The 21,345-nt window shown below is 56.3% G+C and overlaps 5 protein-coding genes across 5 annotated transcripts; 2 read left to right on the forward strand and 3 right to left on the reverse strand.

Annotated features, from left to right (window-relative positions):
* Positions 1-327: 327 nt before the first annotated feature.
* On the reverse strand, positions 328-1,884 carry J7T55_000482 (uncharacterized protein; the record flags this gene model as incomplete). Its single annotated transcript, XM_053135762.1, has 1 exon — positions 328-1,884. One exon carries the CDS (start codon positions 1,882-1,884, stop codon positions 328-330), a length of 1,557 nt encoding a protein of 518 aa, XP_052986555.1.
* A 745-nt stretch (positions 1,885-2,629) lies between these two features.
* Positions 2,630-4,381, forward strand: J7T55_000483 (uncharacterized protein; the record flags this gene model as incomplete). The annotated part of the gene is made up of 1 exon (XM_053135763.1): positions 2,630-4,381. One exon carries the CDS (start codon positions 2,630-2,632, stop codon positions 4,379-4,381), a length of 1,752 nt encoding a protein of 583 aa, XP_052986556.1.
* A 1,922-nt stretch (positions 4,382-6,303) lies between these two features.
* J7T55_000484 (uncharacterized protein) lies at positions 6,304-8,541 on the forward strand (the record flags this gene model as incomplete). The annotated part of the gene is made up of 1 exon (XM_053135765.1): positions 6,304-8,541. One exon carries the CDS (start codon positions 6,304-6,306, stop codon positions 8,539-8,541), a length of 2,238 nt encoding a protein of 745 aa, XP_052986557.1.
* A 997-nt stretch (positions 8,542-9,538) lies between these two features.
* Positions 9,539-12,559, reverse strand: J7T55_000485 (uncharacterized protein; the record flags this gene model as incomplete). Its single annotated transcript, XM_053135766.1, has 5 exons — positions 9,539-9,859; positions 9,966-10,857; positions 10,931-12,120; positions 12,223-12,309; positions 12,539-12,559. 5 exons carry the CDS (start codon positions 12,557-12,559, stop codon positions 9,539-9,541), a joined length of 2,511 nt encoding a protein of 836 aa, XP_052986558.1.
* Positions 12,560-15,698: 3,139 nt separating this feature from the next.
* J7T55_000486 (high mobility group protein) lies at positions 15,699-17,434 on the reverse strand (the record flags this gene model as incomplete). The annotated part of the gene is made up of 3 exons (XM_053135767.1): positions 15,699-16,151; positions 16,203-16,598; positions 17,258-17,434. The coding sequence occupies 3 exons, from the start codon at positions 17,432-17,434 to the stop codon at positions 15,699-15,701; spliced, it is 1,026 nt and encodes a 341-aa protein (XP_052986559.1).
* Positions 17,435-21,345: the final 3,911 nt, after the last annotated feature.

The following is a 21,345-nucleotide window of genomic DNA, read 5'->3' on the forward strand; positions in this document are numbered from 1 at the left end:
TGTAAGATTTTTTTTGGCCTTTCTGTCCTGCGTTCGCATACTCTGTGGTGACTTCCCTCCCCGGGGTTCGTGTTCGATTCCCGTGTGGGAAGAAGGCGTTTGTCTTTTTTGGTTTTGGTCGCTGGTTCAACTTCTTAGACGGTAATTTACATAGACCAATTGATCTCAAGTGATTTGAGACAAGTAGCGACGGGTATACTCTCTGAATCGTAATCTCTCAGCATCGTGGTCGCTCCGAGCGAGATTACTTGTGTATCACATCGAAGAGGGTTTCTGAGCGGGAGAATCTTGATTAAGAGAAGGGTATCACAACTTTTACATTTGTACCTACTGGTATGTGTCTACCTGTAGCTCTAAAAACCGCAGCAACTCCGTCACAGTCATGGGCACATCATTCTTCTGATCTCTCAGTGAAGGCATGCCTGACACGTTGACACTTACACTCCCGTTCTCCACGTTCTTGGGCCCAATCACAACAATTGCGCCGTAGCCCTTGGCTTTCGCCTCGCGGACCTTCAGGCCTACACTCCGCGGACTGTCGTCCAGGTCCACCGCCAGCTGTGAAGGGTGGCTGATTGAAGTCGGGGCTGCCTCGCCATCTACTAATGGCTCACTGCGGCTGTTTTCCGTTCCCAGAAGAACGTCCATGGTGTCCTTCGCCAAAGCCATGACAGGTTCCGTATCGTTAACGGTGATGATAGCCACCTGCCTGGGGTTCAGCCAGAACGGCCACTTGCCATTGTAGTGCTCAATCAGCAGCGCCATCAACCTTTCCACGGAGCCCAGCACGGCTCTGTGGATCATCACGGGTCGGACGCGACCTACAACAGCCTGCTGGGAAGGGTCGGAAGCCGTCAAGCCCCTTTGCTCCAGCTCTGGCGCGGGGGCCTCATACTCCAGCTCGAAGCGCTTGGGCAGCTGGAAGTCCAGCTGAACCGTCGCCGTCTGGTGCTCCTTGCCGTCCGAGTCCTTAAGGATGATGTCGATCTTTGGCCCGTAGAACGCCCCGTCGCCCTCGTTCAGCGTCCACTCCTGGCCCGCGTGATCTAGCGCACTCTTCAGTGCGCTCTCGGCCTGGTCCCACTCCTCAAGGGTGCCGATGTAATGCTCCGCCGGCCTCGTCGACAGCACCAGCCTGTAAGGTCCCAGCTTGAACGTCTCGTACGTCTCGCGCACGAAGTCGAGCGTGCGCCGAATCTCGTCCTCGATCTGCGAGGGGCGGCAGAAGATGTGGCCGTCGTCCTGGTGGAAGCGGCGCACGCGCGTGAGGCCGCTCAGGGCGCCCGAGATCTCGTTCCTATGCAGCGGAGAGAAGTCGGCGTACCGGATGGGCAGGTCGCGGTAGGAGTGGCGGCGGGCGGCGAAGATGAGACAGTGACCGGGGCAGTTCATGGGCTTCAGGCCGTACTCGTCCTCCTCTTCAGTAGCAGTCCCGCCTTCTTCTCCAGCAGCAGTCGGGGTATCGCGCCGCGACGGTGATGTGCTCGTCACGGTGAACATGTCGTCGGCATAGTTTTCGAGGTGACCTGACTTTGCCCACAGGGCCTTCTTGTAGATGGTGGGGGTGATGACCTCCTGGAAGCCATACTTGACGTACTTGCGGCGGAGGAATTCAACAAGGCGATTGAAGATGCGAGTGCCAGCAGGTAAGAAGATAGGACTGCCAGGGGAGTAGATGGAGGTGGTGAAGAGCTCTTGTTGCACGGCAAGGTCGCGGTGGTCAGCGGGCGGTTTCGGGAGGGGGGACTGCTTCGGTGGAGGGCAGCTCGCGCACTGCCGTTGCTGTTGACATGTTGACGGCTGGAGCAGCACTCTCCGTGAGGCTGGCAGCCTGGTATGCCGTACACATCGTAATGAGGCCCTCGCGACCCTTGTGCCCAGCATGGCGTTGTCAATCCCAGGTCTGGACACACATTCGAAGCTCTAGGAATCCTCCTCGACAAGAGATGGAATCCGGCTAGTGTAGGTGAGGTGGGCCCATAGCAAGCGTTTATTGTGCCCAGGCACGCTCGTCATGTACCTTTGTACTTTGACGGACCCCTGTCGAGCCGGCCGCAGGGGACCAGCTGACCGGGGAGGGTGACAGGCCGTCCCGCCTCACCCGACGTCATCCAGGATACCGAGGGAAAGTACATTACCATCTCCTTCACCTGCCGCCACACCGTGAACAACACAAGTACACGGCCACAAAGACATCACTTCAACGCGTTCGAAAACGAAACAAGGCATTGTCTAGGGCCTCTCATTTCGCTACAACAATCGACAAGGCTGCCTGCTGGATCGTGACTCACTCACACCGACATTTGATTGCTGAACAGCGGACGCGCCGCTTCACGTTATCGCACCCCCGGCGCGCTTGAGAGAATCTAACCAGGCAGCACACCCAAAACCGCGTTTCGCCACTCCCATCCTCTCGCCCATCTTTATACTTCACCACGGTCCCATTTGTCGGAACACAGCGTCGACCTTCAACCAGTCTTTCGCTCTCGGGGGTCTGATAAATATCAGGCGCAGGCGCAGGCGCTGGTACGGAGTGTGCAAGCTCAGCGCCTGCGAATCTTATTCCACAAATACGAAACTCAGGACTGTTGCTTCAGCGACCAAATTCTTCTGCAGCTGGCTACCAGAGATGAGCAACTCGAGGCCGAGGAGGCAGGAGATTCCTGTGGAGAGCTCCTGGCGCATGGTTGAGGGAGAACATGACAGCTTCGATGCATCTCTTGTTGCCGATGACTTCCTTGACGACGGGACTCCCTTATCGACCGGACCATCCCAATTATCAAATTTGTCGCAATTATCGCAGCTCTCATCTCACTCACGAGGAAGCTGGAATATAGGAGGTTCCCAAGACGATAGCACCATCCAGGACTTTATCAGCAAAGCCGACGATGAACGCGTCATTATGAGGTCTCCGTTCCAGCCGTCAGTACCCGTCGTGGCTCGAAGATCCGCAAGGAACCAGAATCAGAGCCACGCTCCAGATCCCGAATTCTATATGCCTAGAGTCGACGTCGACAGTCCGCGCCGTGGATCGTCTTCTGGCTCGGCCCGGACTGTCAGGCCAGGTGACGGACAGTTTCTACGACAGCGCCCCATGGCAAAGGCTCGTGGAAGCCCTACGAAAAGACGACAGCAGACTCTGCCTCAGGAGCAGCCCCAAAGTATCGGCCAACGCATATCCTCAGATCTTCCCCACGCACTTTACGACATCATCGCCTGGGCTTGTGGTGTGGTCGGTATGGCCTTCCGATATGCGCAGAAACCACTCGCTGCCGCTCTCGCTATCTACTTTACCTTCGGAGGGCTCATAATCGCTCAGAATATGGTTACCCAATCAATTTATACCTCGCTTTCGCCGATATGTCGCATCCCTGGGGTTTCTTACCTTGACCTGCCCTTTTGTACGCATGGGCCCAATATACCACACTCAGGGGCCAACCAGCCCGTGGAGTTCGACGGTTTGATGGACGTCCAGGAACGATTCGAGGAGGTTCTCGAGAAGAGCGCAAACGGCGTCTCTTTGCCAATGGAAATGAAGCGTTCTGAGGCTTCGATCCGAGACCTGCGCACCTTGGTCCGCTACAGCTCGCTTCAGGGCAAAGATGAGCTGGTCCTTGAGTTCGACGGTTTCATCGACACGGCTCGGTCGGCGTCAAACGAGCTGCAGAAATTCAACTCCCATGTGGGCTCCGCAGTAGACTCGGTGATAAGTATCAACCGGTGGACGAGTCGCTACCTCGATGGCTTGGTAGCCGAGCAGGAAAGCCAGGGCCTGTTGAGCGACTTCACAACCTGGATATTCTCGCCCTTTCAACCGGCGACTTTCTCCGAGCGGAATCTGCTTGACAAATACGTTGAGCATACGGCCTTGGTCGGCGACAAAATCGCTGATCTGATTATCGAGGCACAGGCGGTTTTGAAGACCCTGAGCCAGGCGGAGAGTTACCTGGGGATCATATACGACTTTGTCACGCGCACGCAAGAATCGGTCCAGTCCCGCAAAGACGACGTCCTCTGGACCATCTGGACACTGGTCGGAGCCAACTACCGCCGGCTCTCGAAACTCAACTCTCAGCTCTCCCTCCTGCGCCGTGTCGACTCGCAGAGGATCGACGCGGTCAAGCAAGTGTCAGAGTTGATCGTGGAGCTGGAGAAGATCCAGGCCGGGCTGGACGACCTGCGCGATAGGGTCGCGGAGCCTGAAGTGGCGGCCTCTTCTCCAAAGGGGCCGATGCCGCTCAGTGTGCACATCGAGACCATCGATCGCGGCGTCGAGAGGTTGGAGCACGCGAGGAGCCGGATCAGGGCGATTGAGAATGACCGGATTCACGAGGTGCTGGCCAGGGGAAAGGTCGAGGAGCGGCTGATAGAATCCACGTGAAGATCTGGCGAAGCAATGAGTTCTCCTTTGGCGATTATCATTTTTTGGGTTAACGTTGAGATGATGAACCATAGAGCAACGACAGTTGGGAAACACGGCGTTAGAAAGGAAGGAGAGACTGTGCTTTACTGTATGACACGGATTCACAAAACAAGCCTGCATCACTGTAATTTGCTTTCTTCATTTCAGCAGATATTGGTAGCAAATGCATGATACCCCCCAAATTTTAGTGTTTATCCAATGACTTAAATCTGAGTGCCAGAATTCGGTTACATGACGAGAGGGCACGAGGAATTTGGGAGCTCTAGATACACAACAGCTGTTTAAGGATTCGTATGGAATCAGAGGTCGATTCAACGACGAAGCCACTGTCGCCTTAGGAAGATGAGCTTCTCACACAGCGAGAATACTTCTGCCTCTAAACTTACCTTACAGCCTAAGTCTCATCTCTATATGCGGTCTTCTCGCCTTTCGATAGCGCTTGTCGAATCCCAGGAGCGCAAGTAGAGATTAAGATGACGGGTGCTCTCGATGATTCAAGAAGCATTTAACAGATATTCACAGACTCCGTCAATCAAGTCATAGTCAGCTCTTTATGATCCCTGATTAAGGGCCTGGCTATCAACCTTCAATTTTGTGGTAATAATTAATAGATAGAGCCGTTAAGCTACGTAAGGAGACACTACACACCAAGTTATTCGCAAACTCAGCTTCTTCAAAGCATACAAGTTTTGCTAGGGGCATATTGCCCATGATAATATACACTACTATCAAAACTGTCGAGCAATGACTTGAATGGAACATGTCTGCTAGAAGAGACGCAATACGATGAATGAAGCAAAGTTGTAGAAGATTTCAAAGTAATCGATTGGTCGGTCAAATGTAGAGAATCTCCCTCAATCTTCTCCCGAGATATGGGCACACCGTCTGAAGTAAGCAATTCTCCGTGCAACTCCTTGAAGTAACAGATTACCGAATTGCTAAGGAGCGACGTTCTGATTATAGACATGCCTTAACGCAATTGTAGCGCCACGTGGGCCTTTTAATGCATACACTTGTCCCAGAAAATCGACATAGATCAGACATTAAGTTATCAAGAAACTGGCTACAGATCCCTAGCTATGTATCTTACGATAGCATGTAACATCCAAGACTCAGCCGCTGCTGCCCCGCCCAATCGCCGAGCCTCATCTGGCCTATAAGATGTCACGCAAGATCACTAACACAGAGTAGAAATGGCAGGATAAACAAAAACTTTACCGCAAGTTTTTCACATGCCCTGGTACTCAGTTACATATGATGTGCATACGTGGAGGATCCAGAAGCATCCGAGCAAGAATAATTTGTTGTAATCACATGTACAACGACAGTTTTGAAAGCCGTTGGGACCGAGCACTTGAGAACCTTGTCTATCCACCTCATCTCATCTTAGTCCTAGAGTAGTAGTGCCTCCCCTTTATCTTCCAATGAATATCCAACCAAAGGTAGTTGCTTGTGTCTCATTTGAAGCAGCGGATGGGTAATTGACAGATTACCTATTTTAGATCTAGTGATCCATTCTTGATCAGGATGTACCGTGGATCATTCAGAAGGAATGTATATCAGCATCAGTTGGTACCTCCTTTTACACAGCCTCGTACTATCTGAATGGTACGTATCCACGACACCGGAAAAGCGGCATCGTACAGTATATGGTCATGCCACAACACGGACCTCAGCTCGGATCTTTACACGGCACGGATTACTTAATAGAGTGGGTCGTCAGGAATCTTTTATCATCCTGCAGGTTGTCTCACCGATACCCGATTCCAGTTCTATACACATGTGCGTTCTCACCTGTTGGATATTTACACCCTTGTCTCTTTTTTTTTTCTTGACCCAGCGGCGACGAGTGCTCAGCCACAAACCACCCCCACAGACGCATGCAATTCGACCTTGAATCTTCAACAGGCTCACATATGGGACTCGAGCACGAAGATGGAGGGCCGGCGCATCATCCACCGCAGGACGAGGCCACATTCCCAATCACGTACCATGACAAGTATGTGATCCACTACGATTTCTCTGAAACCACCCAAGATGAGGCTATTGAGAAGCTCAAGACCCTTTGCGAGGACCTACACGGGGCTGGCCTCGAGGTGGAGGTCCGGCCGGGCAACGGCCAGTCGCTGCTGGTGTTCGCGAGAGCCCGCAAGGAGCACCTCGACTCGACCGTCTTCAAGTCCCGCGTCAAGGACTGGCTCTGGGAGATCACCCGGCTGCAGCCTCCCACTGGCAAGGAAGGCCCTCTGATCGACGACGCCTTCGAGGCCGAGTATGTGCTGTCCATGTACCACCTGGTCAACTGGTCCCAGGAAATTGGGGGCGCTGGCATCACCCCCGGCAGCGGCAAGTGGGAGTGTGTCAAGTCCATTTTCCCCATCCACAACGAGCCAGCCAACAGTGCCTTGCTCCGCCATCTGAGCAAGAAGCTCTTCCTCGAGGATGACGATCTTGACTCCATTAGGAACCTCTTCGGGAGCAAGGTCGCATTTTATTTCGCCTTTATGCAGACGTATACGGCGTTCCTCTTCTTCCCTGCCATCACAGGCTTCCTCGCTTGGATGTTCCTACCCAAGTACTCACTCATGTACGCTATTCTCATGCTATTCGGCTGCACCGTCTTTCTGGAATACTGGAAGATCCGTCAGACCGACCTGAGCATCCGGTGGGACGTCAGGGGGGTCGGATCACTCAAGGTCAGCCGGCCGAGTTTCCGGTATGAAAGCGTTGTCGTGGACGCCGTGGGCCGGACAAAGCACATCTACCCCAAGTGGAAGGCAATCGCGCGGCAGATGGTGCAGATCCCATTCTTCGTCGTGTCACTGGTCGTCCTTGGATCCATCATCGCCGTCGTTTTCGCCATTGAGGTCCTGGTATCAGAGGCTTATGACGGCCCATACCAAGGATGGCTGGAGTACCTGCCGACGGTCCTCCTCGCCGTGTCGCTTCCTTACATCAACACGTTCCTGGAAGACATGGCAGAGTGGCTGGCCGAGTTCGAGAACCACCGAACGAGCGACAACTTCGACGTCTCGCTCACGCAGAAGCGCTTCGTCCTGAGCTTCATCGCCAACTACCTGCCCATACTGCTGACGGCGTTCGTCTACATCCCCATGGGCGACCTCATCGTGCCGCAGCTCAGGGACATGTTGCGCAGGATGCTCGGCCGCGGCACCGACTCGACGCTGATCCACATCGCGGCCGACTTCAGGAGCGACCCGGACCGCCTCCGCAACGAGATCATCGCCATGACCATGACGGGCCAGTTCTCGGACATGTTCGAGGAGCTGATCCTGCCCTTCATCAAGATCCGGCTCAGGGACTGGTGGCACCAGCGGCAGTCCACGGCGAAGCCGACCTCGCACCGCCGCTCCCTGTCCGCCGTCGTCGCCGACGACCCGACCGAGGCGGCGTTCCTGCGGCAGGTGCGGCACCAGGCCGACCTGGAGCCGTACAACGTGCAGGACGACATCTCGGAGATGGCGATCCAGTTCGGGCACCTGGCGCTGTTCGCGCCGGCGTGGCCGCTGGTGTCGGTCGGGTTCCTGGTCAACAACTGGATCGAGCTGCGGTCCGACTTCCTCAAGCTGTGCACGCAGCACCAGCGGCCGCACCCGGTGCGCACCGACGGCATCGGCCCCTGGATCGGGGCGCTGGACGCGCTTGCGTGGCTGGGCAGCATCTCGACGGCGGCCATCGTGCACATGTTCTCGGGCGGCACCAGCTTCGAGGGCAAGGCGGCGTCGTTGCTGGGCCTGCTGGTGACGGTGTTTGTCAGCGAGCACATCTATTTGATGCTGCGCGTGCTGGTGCACATCGTGCTGCAGCGCCTCGTCGGCAGCCAGCAGCTGCGCCGGGAGAAGAACGAACGCTACGCCTTCCGCAAGCGCCACCTCGACGAGCTCGAGGCCCAGAGCAAGCTGCGCGACGCGCTGCTGCTCAGCACCGGAGGCGGCGTGGAGCTGCGCCGCAAGAGGAGCGATGCCCGCATGGCGGACCTGGACAAGTTCTGGACGAAACAGGCCTTGGTTGGCAAGAGCGAGGAGATCGGCGCAGCCTTGATCCGGGCTGCGGGATCCGCCGGGGAGAAGACCGACGGTGAGGTGAAGAAGGACTGAGAGTACCCGTGGCCAACACCGGAGGATACTGCGAGGTAAGGCTTCTGAGTTTCACAGTTGTCTCTCAGTATAGTTCATCCGAGGTCGAATATGTATTGGGATGTGAACTAAGCTTGCCGGCATTTGAGCTCCTCTGGAACAAGCTCACAACCACACACAGGATACATTGTCACTCTTCAGTCCAAACAAAGATCGACAATCACTCCCACTGTCGTCATTTTAGTCAGTCCCTATCAGCTGATACGTCGAAATACGAGAGCATTACTGGAAGAAGGGCTAAACTTTGCCCAAGTGATCTCACAAAACCTCCCGGACTGCTCTTGTCCCACGACGCACATTATATCAAGGAAGCCCAGGATGACTCTACCGGGGGTGATGACGCTGGTGTATCGAGAAAATAAGCAGGAGCGTGGTTTCTAGTCGCAAAATACTACGTCTTCTCTCAATGTCCAGGAGAATCAATCTGGCCTTACCACCTGGAGAAAGGAGCAATGACACGCCCTCGAGCGCTCTCGTTCTCAGCTGTGATGGGAGGTAAACATGAAGTAATTGCAAGCGACTGCAACAAACCTACCCTTCTCCCGTTCGGGGCAAGCAACATATAGCGTGGCAAGCAGCCTCGACGCTCTTCGAAACGGGCTGTGAGGCGGGTGATAGGAAGCGGCCGTATCGTAGCTTGAGATTGGTGAAAATCCAGAATCATATACCACCCCTGACGATTCTTCGGTGGCCAAAATTCGCCCAAATATTATGTAGTCCGCCTAGTATGGTCCAACTAGATTGAGCTGAGCACATAAACCAAATTCCTTGCCCTTCCTCATCTTGCGCAGCGTTCTAGGCCCAAATCCAACATGATATTAAATCCGCCGTCCCGTTACCCCGCCGCCCTGTGATAGTCTGACCATTTTTCAGGTCACGTCCTCGTCACAGAGGCTAACGCTGTCTCCTATTTTGTTCGCAAAATATAGAAAAAGAAACCGCCCGTGAGAAAGATCGATCAGTACGCGAAATAAGCCTGAGCGAGCGGTAGCGTCTCGCTGGGCTCGGCCTCGCAAACCTGCCCGTCGGCCTCGACGGTGTAACTCTCTGGGTCGACGCGCATGCGCGGCATGGCGTCATTGTACCGCATGTCCTTCTTGCCGACAGACCTGCACCCCCGGACGGGCTCGACGCGCTTGCGCAGATTGTACGTCTGTACGACCCCGTGCTCGATGGACGCCTGAGACACGAACAGCACCGACGTCGCAGGGACCAGCGGCGCGTACATAGGTCGCGCGACGACAGGCTGGACCGTCGGGATGGATGCGTTGGGATCGCCCTGGAGAGGAAAACATGGTGTCAGCTTGGTCGCAGTGATTTGGAGGCAAGTGAGAACAAGTCACAAGATGAGGGTGTGGAACCAAGATGAAAGAGAGGGTGCTTACCATCATCGCCCAAGAGACCAACCCACTCTTAACTACCAGGTTGGGCTTTGTGCCAAACCAGGCTGGGTCCCAGACCAACAAGTCCGCCAACTTGCCCACCTCGATACTGCCCACGAGATGGCCCATCCCCTGCGCGAGCGCCGGGTTGATGGTGTACTTACTGACATACCTCTTGACGCGGAAATTATCCGCGCCCGTCCCTTGGTCCTCGGGTAAGTGGCCCCGCTGGACCTTGTTCTTGTGTGCTGTGTTCCACGTGCGCAAGATGACCTCACCGCAGCGGCCCATAGCCTGCGAGTCGGAAGACATCATGCTGATGGCGCCCAGATCGTGTAGCACGTCCTCAGCAGCGATGGTCTCGGCGCGGATGCGCGACTCGGCAAAGGCCACGTCCTCGGGGATGTTCTTGGACAGGTGGTGGCACACCATCAGCATGTCTAGGTGCTCGTCCAGCGTGTTGCGCGTGTACGGCCTCGTCGGGTTCGTGCTACTTGGCAGCACGTTGGGGTGTTCCACTACGCTGATGATGTCGGGCGCGTGCCCGCCGCCCGCGCCCTCGGTGTGGTATGTATGGATGGTCCGCCCCTTGATCGCGGCGAGCGTGCTCTCCACAAAGCCGGACTCGTTGAGCGTGTCCGTGTGAATCAGACACTGCACGTCCAGCTCGTCACACACGCTCAGGCAAGCGTCGATGGCCGCGGGCGTGCTACCCCAGTCCTCGTGGAGCTTCAGCCCGCAAGCACCTGCGATGACCTGCTCGCGCAGGGCTTTCGGGTCGCTGTCGTTGCCCTTGGCGGTGATGCCGATATTGACTGGAATTGTGTCACATGCCTGGAGCATCTGGCGCATGTAGTTGGCGCCTGGAGTGCAGGTTGTCGCGGATGTGCCAGCACTGTAATCCCATGTCAGTATGTGAGATCTCAGGAAAGAGAATTATGAGCCAACGGCAATTGTGCAGAACTGACCTCGGGCCCGTTCCACCGCCTAACATAGTCGTGATGCCACTCGCGACAGCCTCGTTCGCCTGCTGCGGGCAGATAAAGTGAATGTGCGAGTCAATACCACCAGCAGTGATAATTTTGCCCTCCCCAGCAATGACATCCGTACAGCTGCCCACCACCATACCTGGCGTCACGCCCTCCATGACATCTGGGTTGCCAGCCTTGCCGATTCCTACGATCAGCCCGTCTTTTACACCGATGTCAGCCTTGTAAATACCCGTCCAGTCCACAATCAGCGCGTTGGTAACAACTAGATCTAGCGTCCTCGCGTCCGGCCGTCCCGTAGCCTGTCCCATGCCCTCGCGGAGTGTCTTGCCCCCACCAAACTTGCACTCGTCGCCGTAGACTGTGAGGTCCTTTTCGACCTTGATCCACAAGTCCGTCAAGCCCAGCCTCACCACATCCCCTGTCGTCGGTCCGAACATGGCAGAGTACGCGGCACGGCTCATCTTGAAACCCTCTATGCTGAGCGACGAGTCGGCGTCGGGCTCGGGCGTATGGGCAAACCCGGCCTGCTGCAGTTTGGACACGATCTCGTCCTTGCGGGAGGCGCTCACCACGCCCTTAGCGATGCCGTTGCCGCCCTGGATGATACGGTTTCCCGCAATTTCCACCAGGGTCACGGTCTTGGTGTCACCGGGCTCGAACCTGACGCTCGTGCCGGCGGCGATGTCAAGGCGATACCCGTAGGCCTTGCTGCGGTCAAACTCGAGCTGCGGGTTCGTCTCGATGAAGTGATAATGGCTGCCAACCTGGATGGGTCTGTCACCCCTGCTGGTGACCTTAACCCGCACCCTCTTGCGGCCTTTGTTGCACTCGACATGAGTTTTCAGCGTCACGACGGCCCCGGGCTGGCGCGCTGGCTCGTAGTCTTCGGTACGAGGCAGAGAGAACAGATCCGTGCTAGGGATGGGCAGAAATGAGCCGTAGAGCGCCCGCGCGAGATCGCCATCATCGCTGGCAATGGGGTTGTGGACCGTCACCAGGTATGTCCCTGATGGGAAGGTGCCCTCGACCTGGATCTCGTGCAGGGTAGCCAGCACGGAGGGCAGGACGTGACGGCGGCCCAGCATGGTAGCGCCGAGGGACATGAGGTCGGCGACGCTGTGGTTGCCATCGCGAATCAGCTCCTGTAAATTGTTGGCGATGAGGGCCTGGGAATGGGCGTTAGCAAGTTAAGAATGTACATGTCGGAGGGGGGATCAGAGGCCCGGCCCGGATGAGCTGGGAGGCTGACGCCGGTCAAGCAAGCTTACAGTTGCCTCGGAATGGTTCAGCTTGACGCCTCTAGCGAGACGCCGCTGGGCAAGAAAGCCCAGCTGTGAGATTGCGAGCTTATCAAGCTGATGATAGAGAGTGGTTGATTAGCATTTTCTGAGCCTGTTGGGGCAGAGAGGGCTGCGAGCCGAGGGTTGAGGGAACATTGGGGAGGATGCGGGTCAAAGCAAAAGCTTGACTAGGCAAGCCGAGCAGAACACAGCAGAGCAATGCGCTGCACTGCACTGCAGAGCAGAAGAACACAGCACGATGCAGCACATGCCCTGACATCGCCCCAGAGAAGATAGCACTCACCTCTTTTGGGACAAGATGCATCTTGCCTGCTTGTTGACAGTCACGTCTTCGCACCCGTCGTCACGAAGCCAGGAGCAGCTATCATGGAATTTTCATATGGGGTCCGGGTCGTATAATAAACAGCCAGCCAGCCAGTGTCAATGTCAGGTTCAGAGTCAAAGGGGAAGGGGGGTTTTCCGGTGCTGCGTCGCGAAGGGGTGTACGGATACGAGTGAGTAATAAAAAGAAGTCAAGCCAACGTCTCGGGAGCTGCCACTGGGCTGGGCTGGGCTGGGATGTGATGGGATGCGAAGGGAAGGCAAGGGAAGGGCTGGGCTAGGCTGAGCCGTGCCGGACTTGGGCTGGGCTGCGTGTACTCTGGGAATAAGCAGTAATACGCAGGCGACAGAAAGATGGACAACTGACAGACAGCCAGACTGACTGACTGACTGGCAGACTGACTGATGAATGGAGAGGAAGAGATAGATACCCAAGATAGATAGATACTGTAGTCTAGCTCGTCGTTCATGCGCGTTTCGTACCCAGCTCAACACCTACAGCACCCCAGGCAGGTACTACCCAGGTCGTCTAGTCTCTTACAGTTTACCTGCCTGCCTGCGTACCTACGTACAGTAGCTGCCATGCGTCGTCCGGCCGTTGTCAGTCCACAGCTGCAGGGCCGAACCAGCAGCACCCTTGGCTGGCTCGGGATTGGCAGTCGAAGACCGAGGGGTGCTGGCGTGGGCTGCAGAGTCTGGACCCTTCTTCGATCTGCCCCAGCATGGGGGAGCTCCATATCAGCAAGCCGGCCAGTCAATCAGTGAATGTGAATCAACGAACCTGTCCTGTACCGCGACCTGCAGCCGTTACCCCGCAAAGGGAGTCCGAACTGACTGGCAGACAACACTGACACACTGACAGGCTGACAGGTACTGGACGATTGAGTGACGAATTGTTTAACTTCAGTATGAACACCACCCAGGCACCAGGTAGGCACTTCTTGGTGATCTGATCTGATCCTCCTCGCTCCTCGCTCCTCGCTCCCAATGTCACCTCCAGACCTCTAGGGGCCCCAACTGATAAGCACTCCCCCTTCCCCCTCCCCCCCTCCACCCTCCTCCAACCCCACCATCCACCATCAAGGCCAATCCCGGGCCGCCGACTCGATCGATGCTCTGCCGCGCATGTGCTACCGCTGCAACGGCTATCGCCATGAACCACTCCCTCTCCTGCTCACCACTCCACACGCCCGAGTCCTGACATCTGCAGCAGGTCGGATCCGGATGTACGAGCGCCTGCTCCGATGGACCTGGCTCTGCCTGAGTCCTGCACGCGAGCTCTGATACATCACCTACCTAGACTACCTAGACTACCTGCTCAGTGCTCGTCGCGAACAAACACGCGCACGCACACACGCACACTGGCGCGTTCCGGTGCTCGGATTGTTCCGCTGTGGATATGTCTTCAGATGATTGATCGTGGTGAACGCAGCCCTGCCAGCATGTGTCTCTAGTATGCTTTCGAGTCTTTCGAGTTAGATGGGTCAGGCACCAAAAAACGGCGCCAATGCCACCCGACAAGTGCAAGCATATGGCCAGGGGCCCCTTCGATGCTGTGAGATGCCAGACGCCGTCGTGTATAGATTAAAGGACAAAAGTAAACCACTCCATTCCCGCCGGGGGGACTGACGCGGCACGCCGATGCGCTGGACACGGCTGTCGCAGCAAACTGCCAGCCATGGCCGCCTCGAGTCACCAGCACAACCAGCCAGCTCTCGATACAGGGCAGGCAAAGGGCCGGCTCGTTGCCCCGACCGTATAGCAAGAACCCACCCGGCTCGTACCTCGCTCGTATATACGCCGTGGCAAGCTGTCAGTCGAGCAGCGCAGACTCTCGACGTCCCTGCCCAGTAGGTGACGCCCGGCCCAGACGTAGCACATGTCAGGGTGACACCGGGCCACCCCAGGGCCCTCCCGTACCACTCCGCCGGAGAGTTTGGCCCACTGCCGGGATACCGTTGCACCCGCACAACGACGAATCCCAACGTCCCAGTCTCATCTCATCCCATCTCTGGGCTGCCGCTGGAGCTTGTCGTACTTCCCTGGCGATCCGATCGATAGGAGTCACATGTATATAGCTAGGCTAGCTGCCAGCGGTGATCATGCCTTGGCGCAGGTACCCTCAGCAAGAGGGACGGGAGGGGACGGGGACAGAGGGTACCTAGGTAGCTACACCACCACACTGAAGTTCATATCCCACAGCAGGTCATCACCACGTTCCAAGGCCTTATTCCACAGCTGGCTGACCTACCGGAATGGTCTTTTTGGCCCTGTCTCTACCGATATACTAGTACTGTAGCACCTGTAGCTGTCTTCGGGCCAGGCGTTTCGAAGCTGATAGTCTAGGCCATGAGCTGTGATCACTGCACCATTAGGCTGTTGGACGCCCTGCATGCTTCAATTGTTTCGTGAATTGCTGTCATCCTAGACCATGTACCAGCCTGCCCCTAGGGAAATCAGAGCAAGCAACAAATAATTACACAATCAAAACCGCGCAGCTGGGAAAGCAGCAACGTAAACCACGCCTTTACCCTGACCTGTTCTGTACGCCCCTCCGCCAAACACCACGCGCAGACCGACTCCAACCAGATATTGTGCCCACAATGATAAGAAAAAAGGGCAGCGGCGCTTTCGTTTCCATATTTTGCTGTCGCGACCACACGGTCTGGATCCGTCTCTTCTCAAGTGTTCTTGAATAAGAACACGCAACGCAGGCAGACTAGTAGAAAACAAGAGACCTCTCCCAAATCAGCCACCCTGGTATACTTCCCTTCTCCAGATCCCACAGCTGTAGGATCCCACTAGATCCCAAGTCTCGTGGTGACGAGACGGGACGAACAGAACATTTGTTGCTTGTGCGCTTGCACAAGTGGAAATTGATTCGGCAGGGCTGTCCACATGGCCATCACCCACAAGTGAGACGGGCCGTTGACGTCGACAAAAAGTCTGGCATAGAGGTTCGTGCTTCTGGTCGGGGGATTCCGGGGCTGGGTGTCGACGTTTTGTCTCGGGAATTGGGACTGAAAAGAAGACGAGAGCCGCACCGAAAGAGAAGAGGTATATCATCGTTGGAGTTGGAAGAGGGCCGGATCGATAGCGTGTTGATCAAGGAATGGGGCCGCCTAACCGCTCTTAGCCTTCTTGCGTCCCGATTTCTTGGGTTCATCCTTCTCAGGCTGCTCTACCGGCTTAGCAGACGCCCTCTTGCGCTTCTTGTCCGGGCTGGCCGATGGCGTCGCGGCCGCCTGCTGAGCGGGGGTAGCCGCGGCGGGCTCAGCCTCGCTCTTGCGCTTGCGGGACGCCTTTGGTTTGGCTGACTTGGTGACGGTGCTGGGCTCCTCGACAACGGGCTCCGGGGCCGGCGCGCTCTGCTGCAACTGCTCGGCAATAGCGGCCTGGTCGTTGGCGTGGTTGGCGTCACCGCCACCCAGAGGAGGCATGGGAATGTTGAACTCCTCGGCGTACTCCATCGCCTCGTCGTCAGTCATGTTCTTGGCGTTCAGGTTTCCAGCCTTGTACGACGCGACACGGGCATTGTACAGGCGGAGGTTGTACTGATAGGCCGAGTTCCAGCCCTGGTACGGTGTGTTAGTAGCTGAGGAAGAGAAGGAGGGGTGAGTACTGACCAGTTTCTCCTGGGAAGACATGGAACCCCAGCGACGCTGTCCCTCATCCTGCACGGCACCCTTGGGGACACTGTCACCAAGGTCGGCTGCGATGATAGGGCGAGCGGTCTGCATGTACAGGAAGTAGGGGGTCAGGGGACGCTTGGGCGCGTTGGGATCGTGCTGGCGCTTCTTGCGCTCCTTCTTCTCCTCCACGACGGGGACGGGAGCGGGAACGGGCATGGGGATACCGGGAACCTGAGGCAGCGACTGCGACGTAAACATGTCGGCGATGTCAGAGAGGCCGGCATCATCCTCAAGAAGGGTAGGCTCTCCGATCAGCAGGTTGGTCTGGCGGAGATAGTCCGCGTTGGTAGAACGGATGAACTCCTGGATGGTAGCAAGACGATGATAGACCTGTGATGATATTAGCACAAAGTACCGGCTGCTTGTACTATGTTGCCGCCATGGCGATGAGCGCAGATGGGTAACAAGCCGCCTCTCAGACTTTGCATTTGCAGCTGCAGTCTTGAGATGCGGCCTCAGTGTTGATCAATTGGTGTGGCATCATGTCAATCGAACAAGACGCGTACCAATTGACGCGACACACTGAATGTAAACAATACGACCAGGGGGTGGAGAGGTGGTGGATGCGCAGGCCGAGGATAGATTGCTTGTGATCACGTGAAACAAAGAGGGAGTTCTCTGGGGTGCATTTTGAATTGCATGTGCATTGGGCAATGGATTAAGAGGTGGTACAGAGCGGGAATTTGGTGCGATGGCTTGTCATGTAGGAATTTGGGGTGCTGTGAGGATTGATTTGGGACGGAACGGGTCTCGGTGAATGATGAAAGGCAGGCAGCGCGGTGATGGGCTATGCTGGCTTTGATCGTGACAAGGCCTGTGGTTGTCGGGTTGGGAACCCAGACAGGATGGTGCTGAAGCGAGTGCTCAGGCAGGGCGGGTGATGGTGGTAGTGCTGCTGGTGATATCGGTGGCGGTGTTGGGTGGTGTGGTGGCATGGGCTTGGGCATCGCAGAGCAGGTAGGAAAAGGGTTGGGGGTGCTGGCACTTACAGAGTTCCTCACTTTGATGAAGTTATCAACATCGATGACTCTGCCCTGCAGGTTGTTGCCGGCCAGGCTGGGCTGCTGCGGCTGGACAGACTGCGGCTGCTGGGGAGCGGCAATAGGCACGGGCTGGGGAACGGCCGGGGCCAGCTGCTTCTCCTCGACTTTCTTGGGGCGAGCCATTGCTGTGGTGGTTTTGGTGGTCTTGGGGTGGTTTTTGGAGGTTTGGTTGTTGTTCTGGAGGCGGCCTGCAGCAGGCGGGTTATAGAGTGGTGAAGGGTGAGGGAGTGGTGAATGCTGGCGCAGTGGAGTGGTGGGCCAGGTGCAAAGGGTGCAAGGTGCAGGGTGCAGCTGGAGTGGTGTGTCTTTTTCTGATGCTCTAGTGATGATTGCCTCAGTACGTTGTGGGTGGGAATGCCCTGGGAAGCCTGGAGGTTTAGAGGATGAAAGAGAGAGGAGGGGGAAACGGAAGCGACGGGCCAAGGTGGGCGGGGGACGGTTTATTGGAAATTTGGGGGGCCCAGAGCTGCTGGCTGATTTGGAGCGTGTGCAGCTTTTTGGACAGGACAGCTTTTGGAGCGAGCCCCTCGCAGGTGGTGCGGTTCGGTGCGCCTGCACCTGCACCCTGCACTTTAGACTGACTGCACCTGGGCGTTTTTCTGTGAGCGACCAACCGACCGAGTCTCCAAGCTGTCCGCTCACTCGCCCCCTTCCCCCCCAAGGTGCCCGCACCCACAGGCAGAGAGGCCAGGCGAGGCGAGGCAAGGCAAGGCAAGGCAAGGCAACGTGGGTGTGAAAACTGACTTTCACCTTTCGCTCTTTTGGCTGGGGCCTGCCCAAACCCCGAACGAGTCACCCACCCACCAAACCCCAAAGTCGGAAACAAGCTCACACAGCAGCTCAGCAATCAGCTCTGCCTTCTCCCCCCTCTCCCAGGCTGCCCACGCCTGGGCATTAACTGAGGTCATTCAATCATTCCCTCCCTCTTTCATCGCTTGAAGAAGCCTGACCTGGCTGCCTTCCCACCGCCCACTGCCCACCGTCAGAAAGACCCGGCCCGCCTCTGCTACTGACTTCTACTGTGCTGCACCCGTACTGCTGCACGCGCTGCTGCACTGGCGGACTGGCTGCGCTGCACTGCAATGCCTACAACGATCTGGGTCAGAAATGCCTCCTTTCGCCCTTCTGAGTCCAGTCTCGATCCCAATGCTTGCCAGGTGGACAAGGCCCCTCCGAGTTCGGGCTTCAGCACCACCTGCAATTGTCTGCGTCTGCACCTACGCCCGCGCCCGCCTCTACCTCTGTTGAACCTTCCGTCTCTGCCAGCAGCGGCGCTTGCACCTTCCGCTCTGCCAGCACTTGCTCGATGCCAAAGCATGAGCCCAGAGCCCAGCTGTGTGTGCTTGCACTTGTTTTCCTTGCTGCACTTCCAAACTCACTTTTATTTCACGCTATCTGCGTCCTGTCCTACAGATACTGGACAGCGACGGTGAAGCTGTCATAGCGCGAGCATGAGCATCTGCGCCAGTGCAGCAGTCAATCAATCTACATGCGATCCCCAGGCCCAACTCCGAAACGCTGCCCTCTTCGACACGGCGATGTGTGCAACCCGCCAGAAATCATCAAATGAGGGGCTGGGGATTCACAAAGAAGCTCGAGCCAATTATGTGGCTCAGCCCGCTGCTTGGCAGGGGTCGCAGTGGGCGCGCCAATCTCATAGGTGGTCTGCCTAGGTGCCGAGAGAGGGCCGTCCAGGTGGGAGCCGCAAAACAGAGAGCAGAGAGCAGAGGGAAGAGGGGAGAGGGGAGAGGGGGGGGGGCGAGAGCTCCAGGCCCCCTTCCAAAGAGACGAAACAAGCCTGCCCGGCCCAGCTCCAAGCTCTCCAGCTCCCAGCTCCTACCTCACTCCTCACACAATTCACAGCTTGCCACTTGCCCGCACCTGCTCAGAGCTCAAGCGACCTCTTGGCGTCCACTGCGGGCACCTGAGCTCTCGTAAGCCCAATCCGCTCCAGACCTCCACGAGTTTGGGGTGTCGTGATTTGAGTCCTGCGATATAGCTATGACCTACCACGCTGGTTTCTATATTTGCGCACTATATCTGCTTGTCCCAGTCAATCAAGCTCTTGAACACCTGGACAGCAAGCCGACTGTGGCTGGCACTCTTTCTCTCATGTCAGAAGAGGACAAGGCTGGCCACAGCAGCTCTAGGAAGGCTACTTGTCATCCTTTGCAAAGAACGCGCTATAGCTTCCGTCCCGCCCGCGGCGCCCACGCCGTTTTGCCTGTAACTTAGGCATTGCCCCGTAGAGCTTGTAGACATCGGGAGCTTGTACACCACTCGGCTCTACCGTCCCAGCCCATCAGATGAGCCTCGCCCTATTAGAGACAGTGCGTCTGACAACGCAAGCTCCCAGCTCCAGCGCAAGACCTGTGGATCCGTATCTGTATCCAGTCCGGATCCTGCCGAAACCCGTCTCTCAAATGATTTTCCATTACGTCTGCAAGTCAAGTGCGTACAGCGCGTTAAACTCGACAAGTCGATGTCGAGGACAGTTGCAGCTCCACTCCAGCCGACACGAGACGCAGACGCGCTGGGAGCTGTGGTGGGGACAAGCAATTGTGGTCCTCGAGCTCGCGTCCCCGCCTACTCAGGTACTGTACCAGGGTGCGCATCATTGATCCCACACATAGCATCGTTCCACTTAGAAGTAACCTCGCCTCGACCAAGGTCGCTATCTGAGACCAGCCTGAGCAGTTGCAAGCATATAGATCTAATTTATCATCTAGCATCCACTGATCTTCTGAACTTCTCAGCATCTACAAACCTCCCTTCTAGTGACGGTTTAATTGCGTGGTTCTTGCATGCCGCTAAGCTGAATGATCAGAAGTTACAAGGAGGAGCTCGGGCACCAGAAAGATGCTACTGCCATTCCTGCCGATGGCGAGACAGAGGGTAGAGCATACAAGGCCATCCTGTCTAGAGACCGCCTAAGAGAGGGAGCCAAGCTACCAGGCCAGGCTGTATAATCAAGTGCTTTGATGTACAGGCGCGAGACTGTCACTCTGACCAAGCTCTAGTTGCCCCGTAAAGACCTCTAGTAAGCGCGTCGCCACAGCTAGTCTACCACGGCTTGTTGATGTATGTGAGGGGCCTACCCAGGAGAGATACCCTATGAATACGCAGGAAAATGCACCGATAACAAGACTCTGAATCTTGTGGTGTTCTCGTATCTTACTCCGTCTTCGAAGACTCCATAGGGCGAAGAAGCGCGTCAGATGCGGTTTCTCGCCGCTCGAGACACCAGATGAGATGAGCCCTCCAGTTTAATTCCATCGAAGCGATCAGAAAAAGAAGCGCACTGCTCAGTGCCAGTCTAGTTGACAGGTCGTCCCAGCCCTGCAGCCCGCCCCATGGTAGATTGTTCCGCGAGCCAAGGGACCACCGCCCGCCACCATGTGGGCAGGTGGGGTCTCGCGCAACGGCCCGACGGGTCTTGGAGCGGGATGTCTAACACCGTCTTCCCGCGGTCGACGCCAACATCTAAGGGGTCGACCGCCGATAGATACACTAGCATGATCCCCTGAGCTCAAATACAGAGCATGCCTTCTCCATACGTGATGTAAATGAACCACTGGGACGCTTGATGCCAACAGTCGCGATGGCGGTCGGTCATCAGCGATTGCGGCATTTTTGTGCAATGAAACAAGTTGCCGGACATGCGGCCGCGCTTTCCAAGAGCCACAACAGCACGCTCAGGTCTTACTATCTCTTGTGTATCTCTTCATGTTAACGAATCTTTGCAGCCCATAAAGCTCCAATATACGGTATGCGTACCATGTAGACACAGGAGAGAGGGCATCCTAGACTATCATAGCCAGGTGCATGCGACCTCTACTACGCTTCTACAGTCGGCGGGCGGCTTGCGGTCTGCCAGCAAATTCTTATGCAGAAAATCTCGCTCCTTACACGGAAGACATGTTCTCATGGCTGCCTGATTGAAACATGGATGTACACATTGATGAACATCAGCTTTTGAAATGTATCCGATCTAATATATCAAGAGATACTATAGACAACCTGACGAGCGAGAG

Source organism: Diaporthe amygdali (genome assembly GCF_026229845.1).
Source record: "Diaporthe amygdali strain CAA958 chromosome Unknown NODE_59_length_222216_cov_65_098826, whole genome shotgun sequence".
Classification (NCBI taxonomy): Eukaryota; Fungi; Ascomycota; class Sordariomycetes; order Diaporthales; family Diaporthaceae; genus Diaporthe; species Diaporthe amygdali.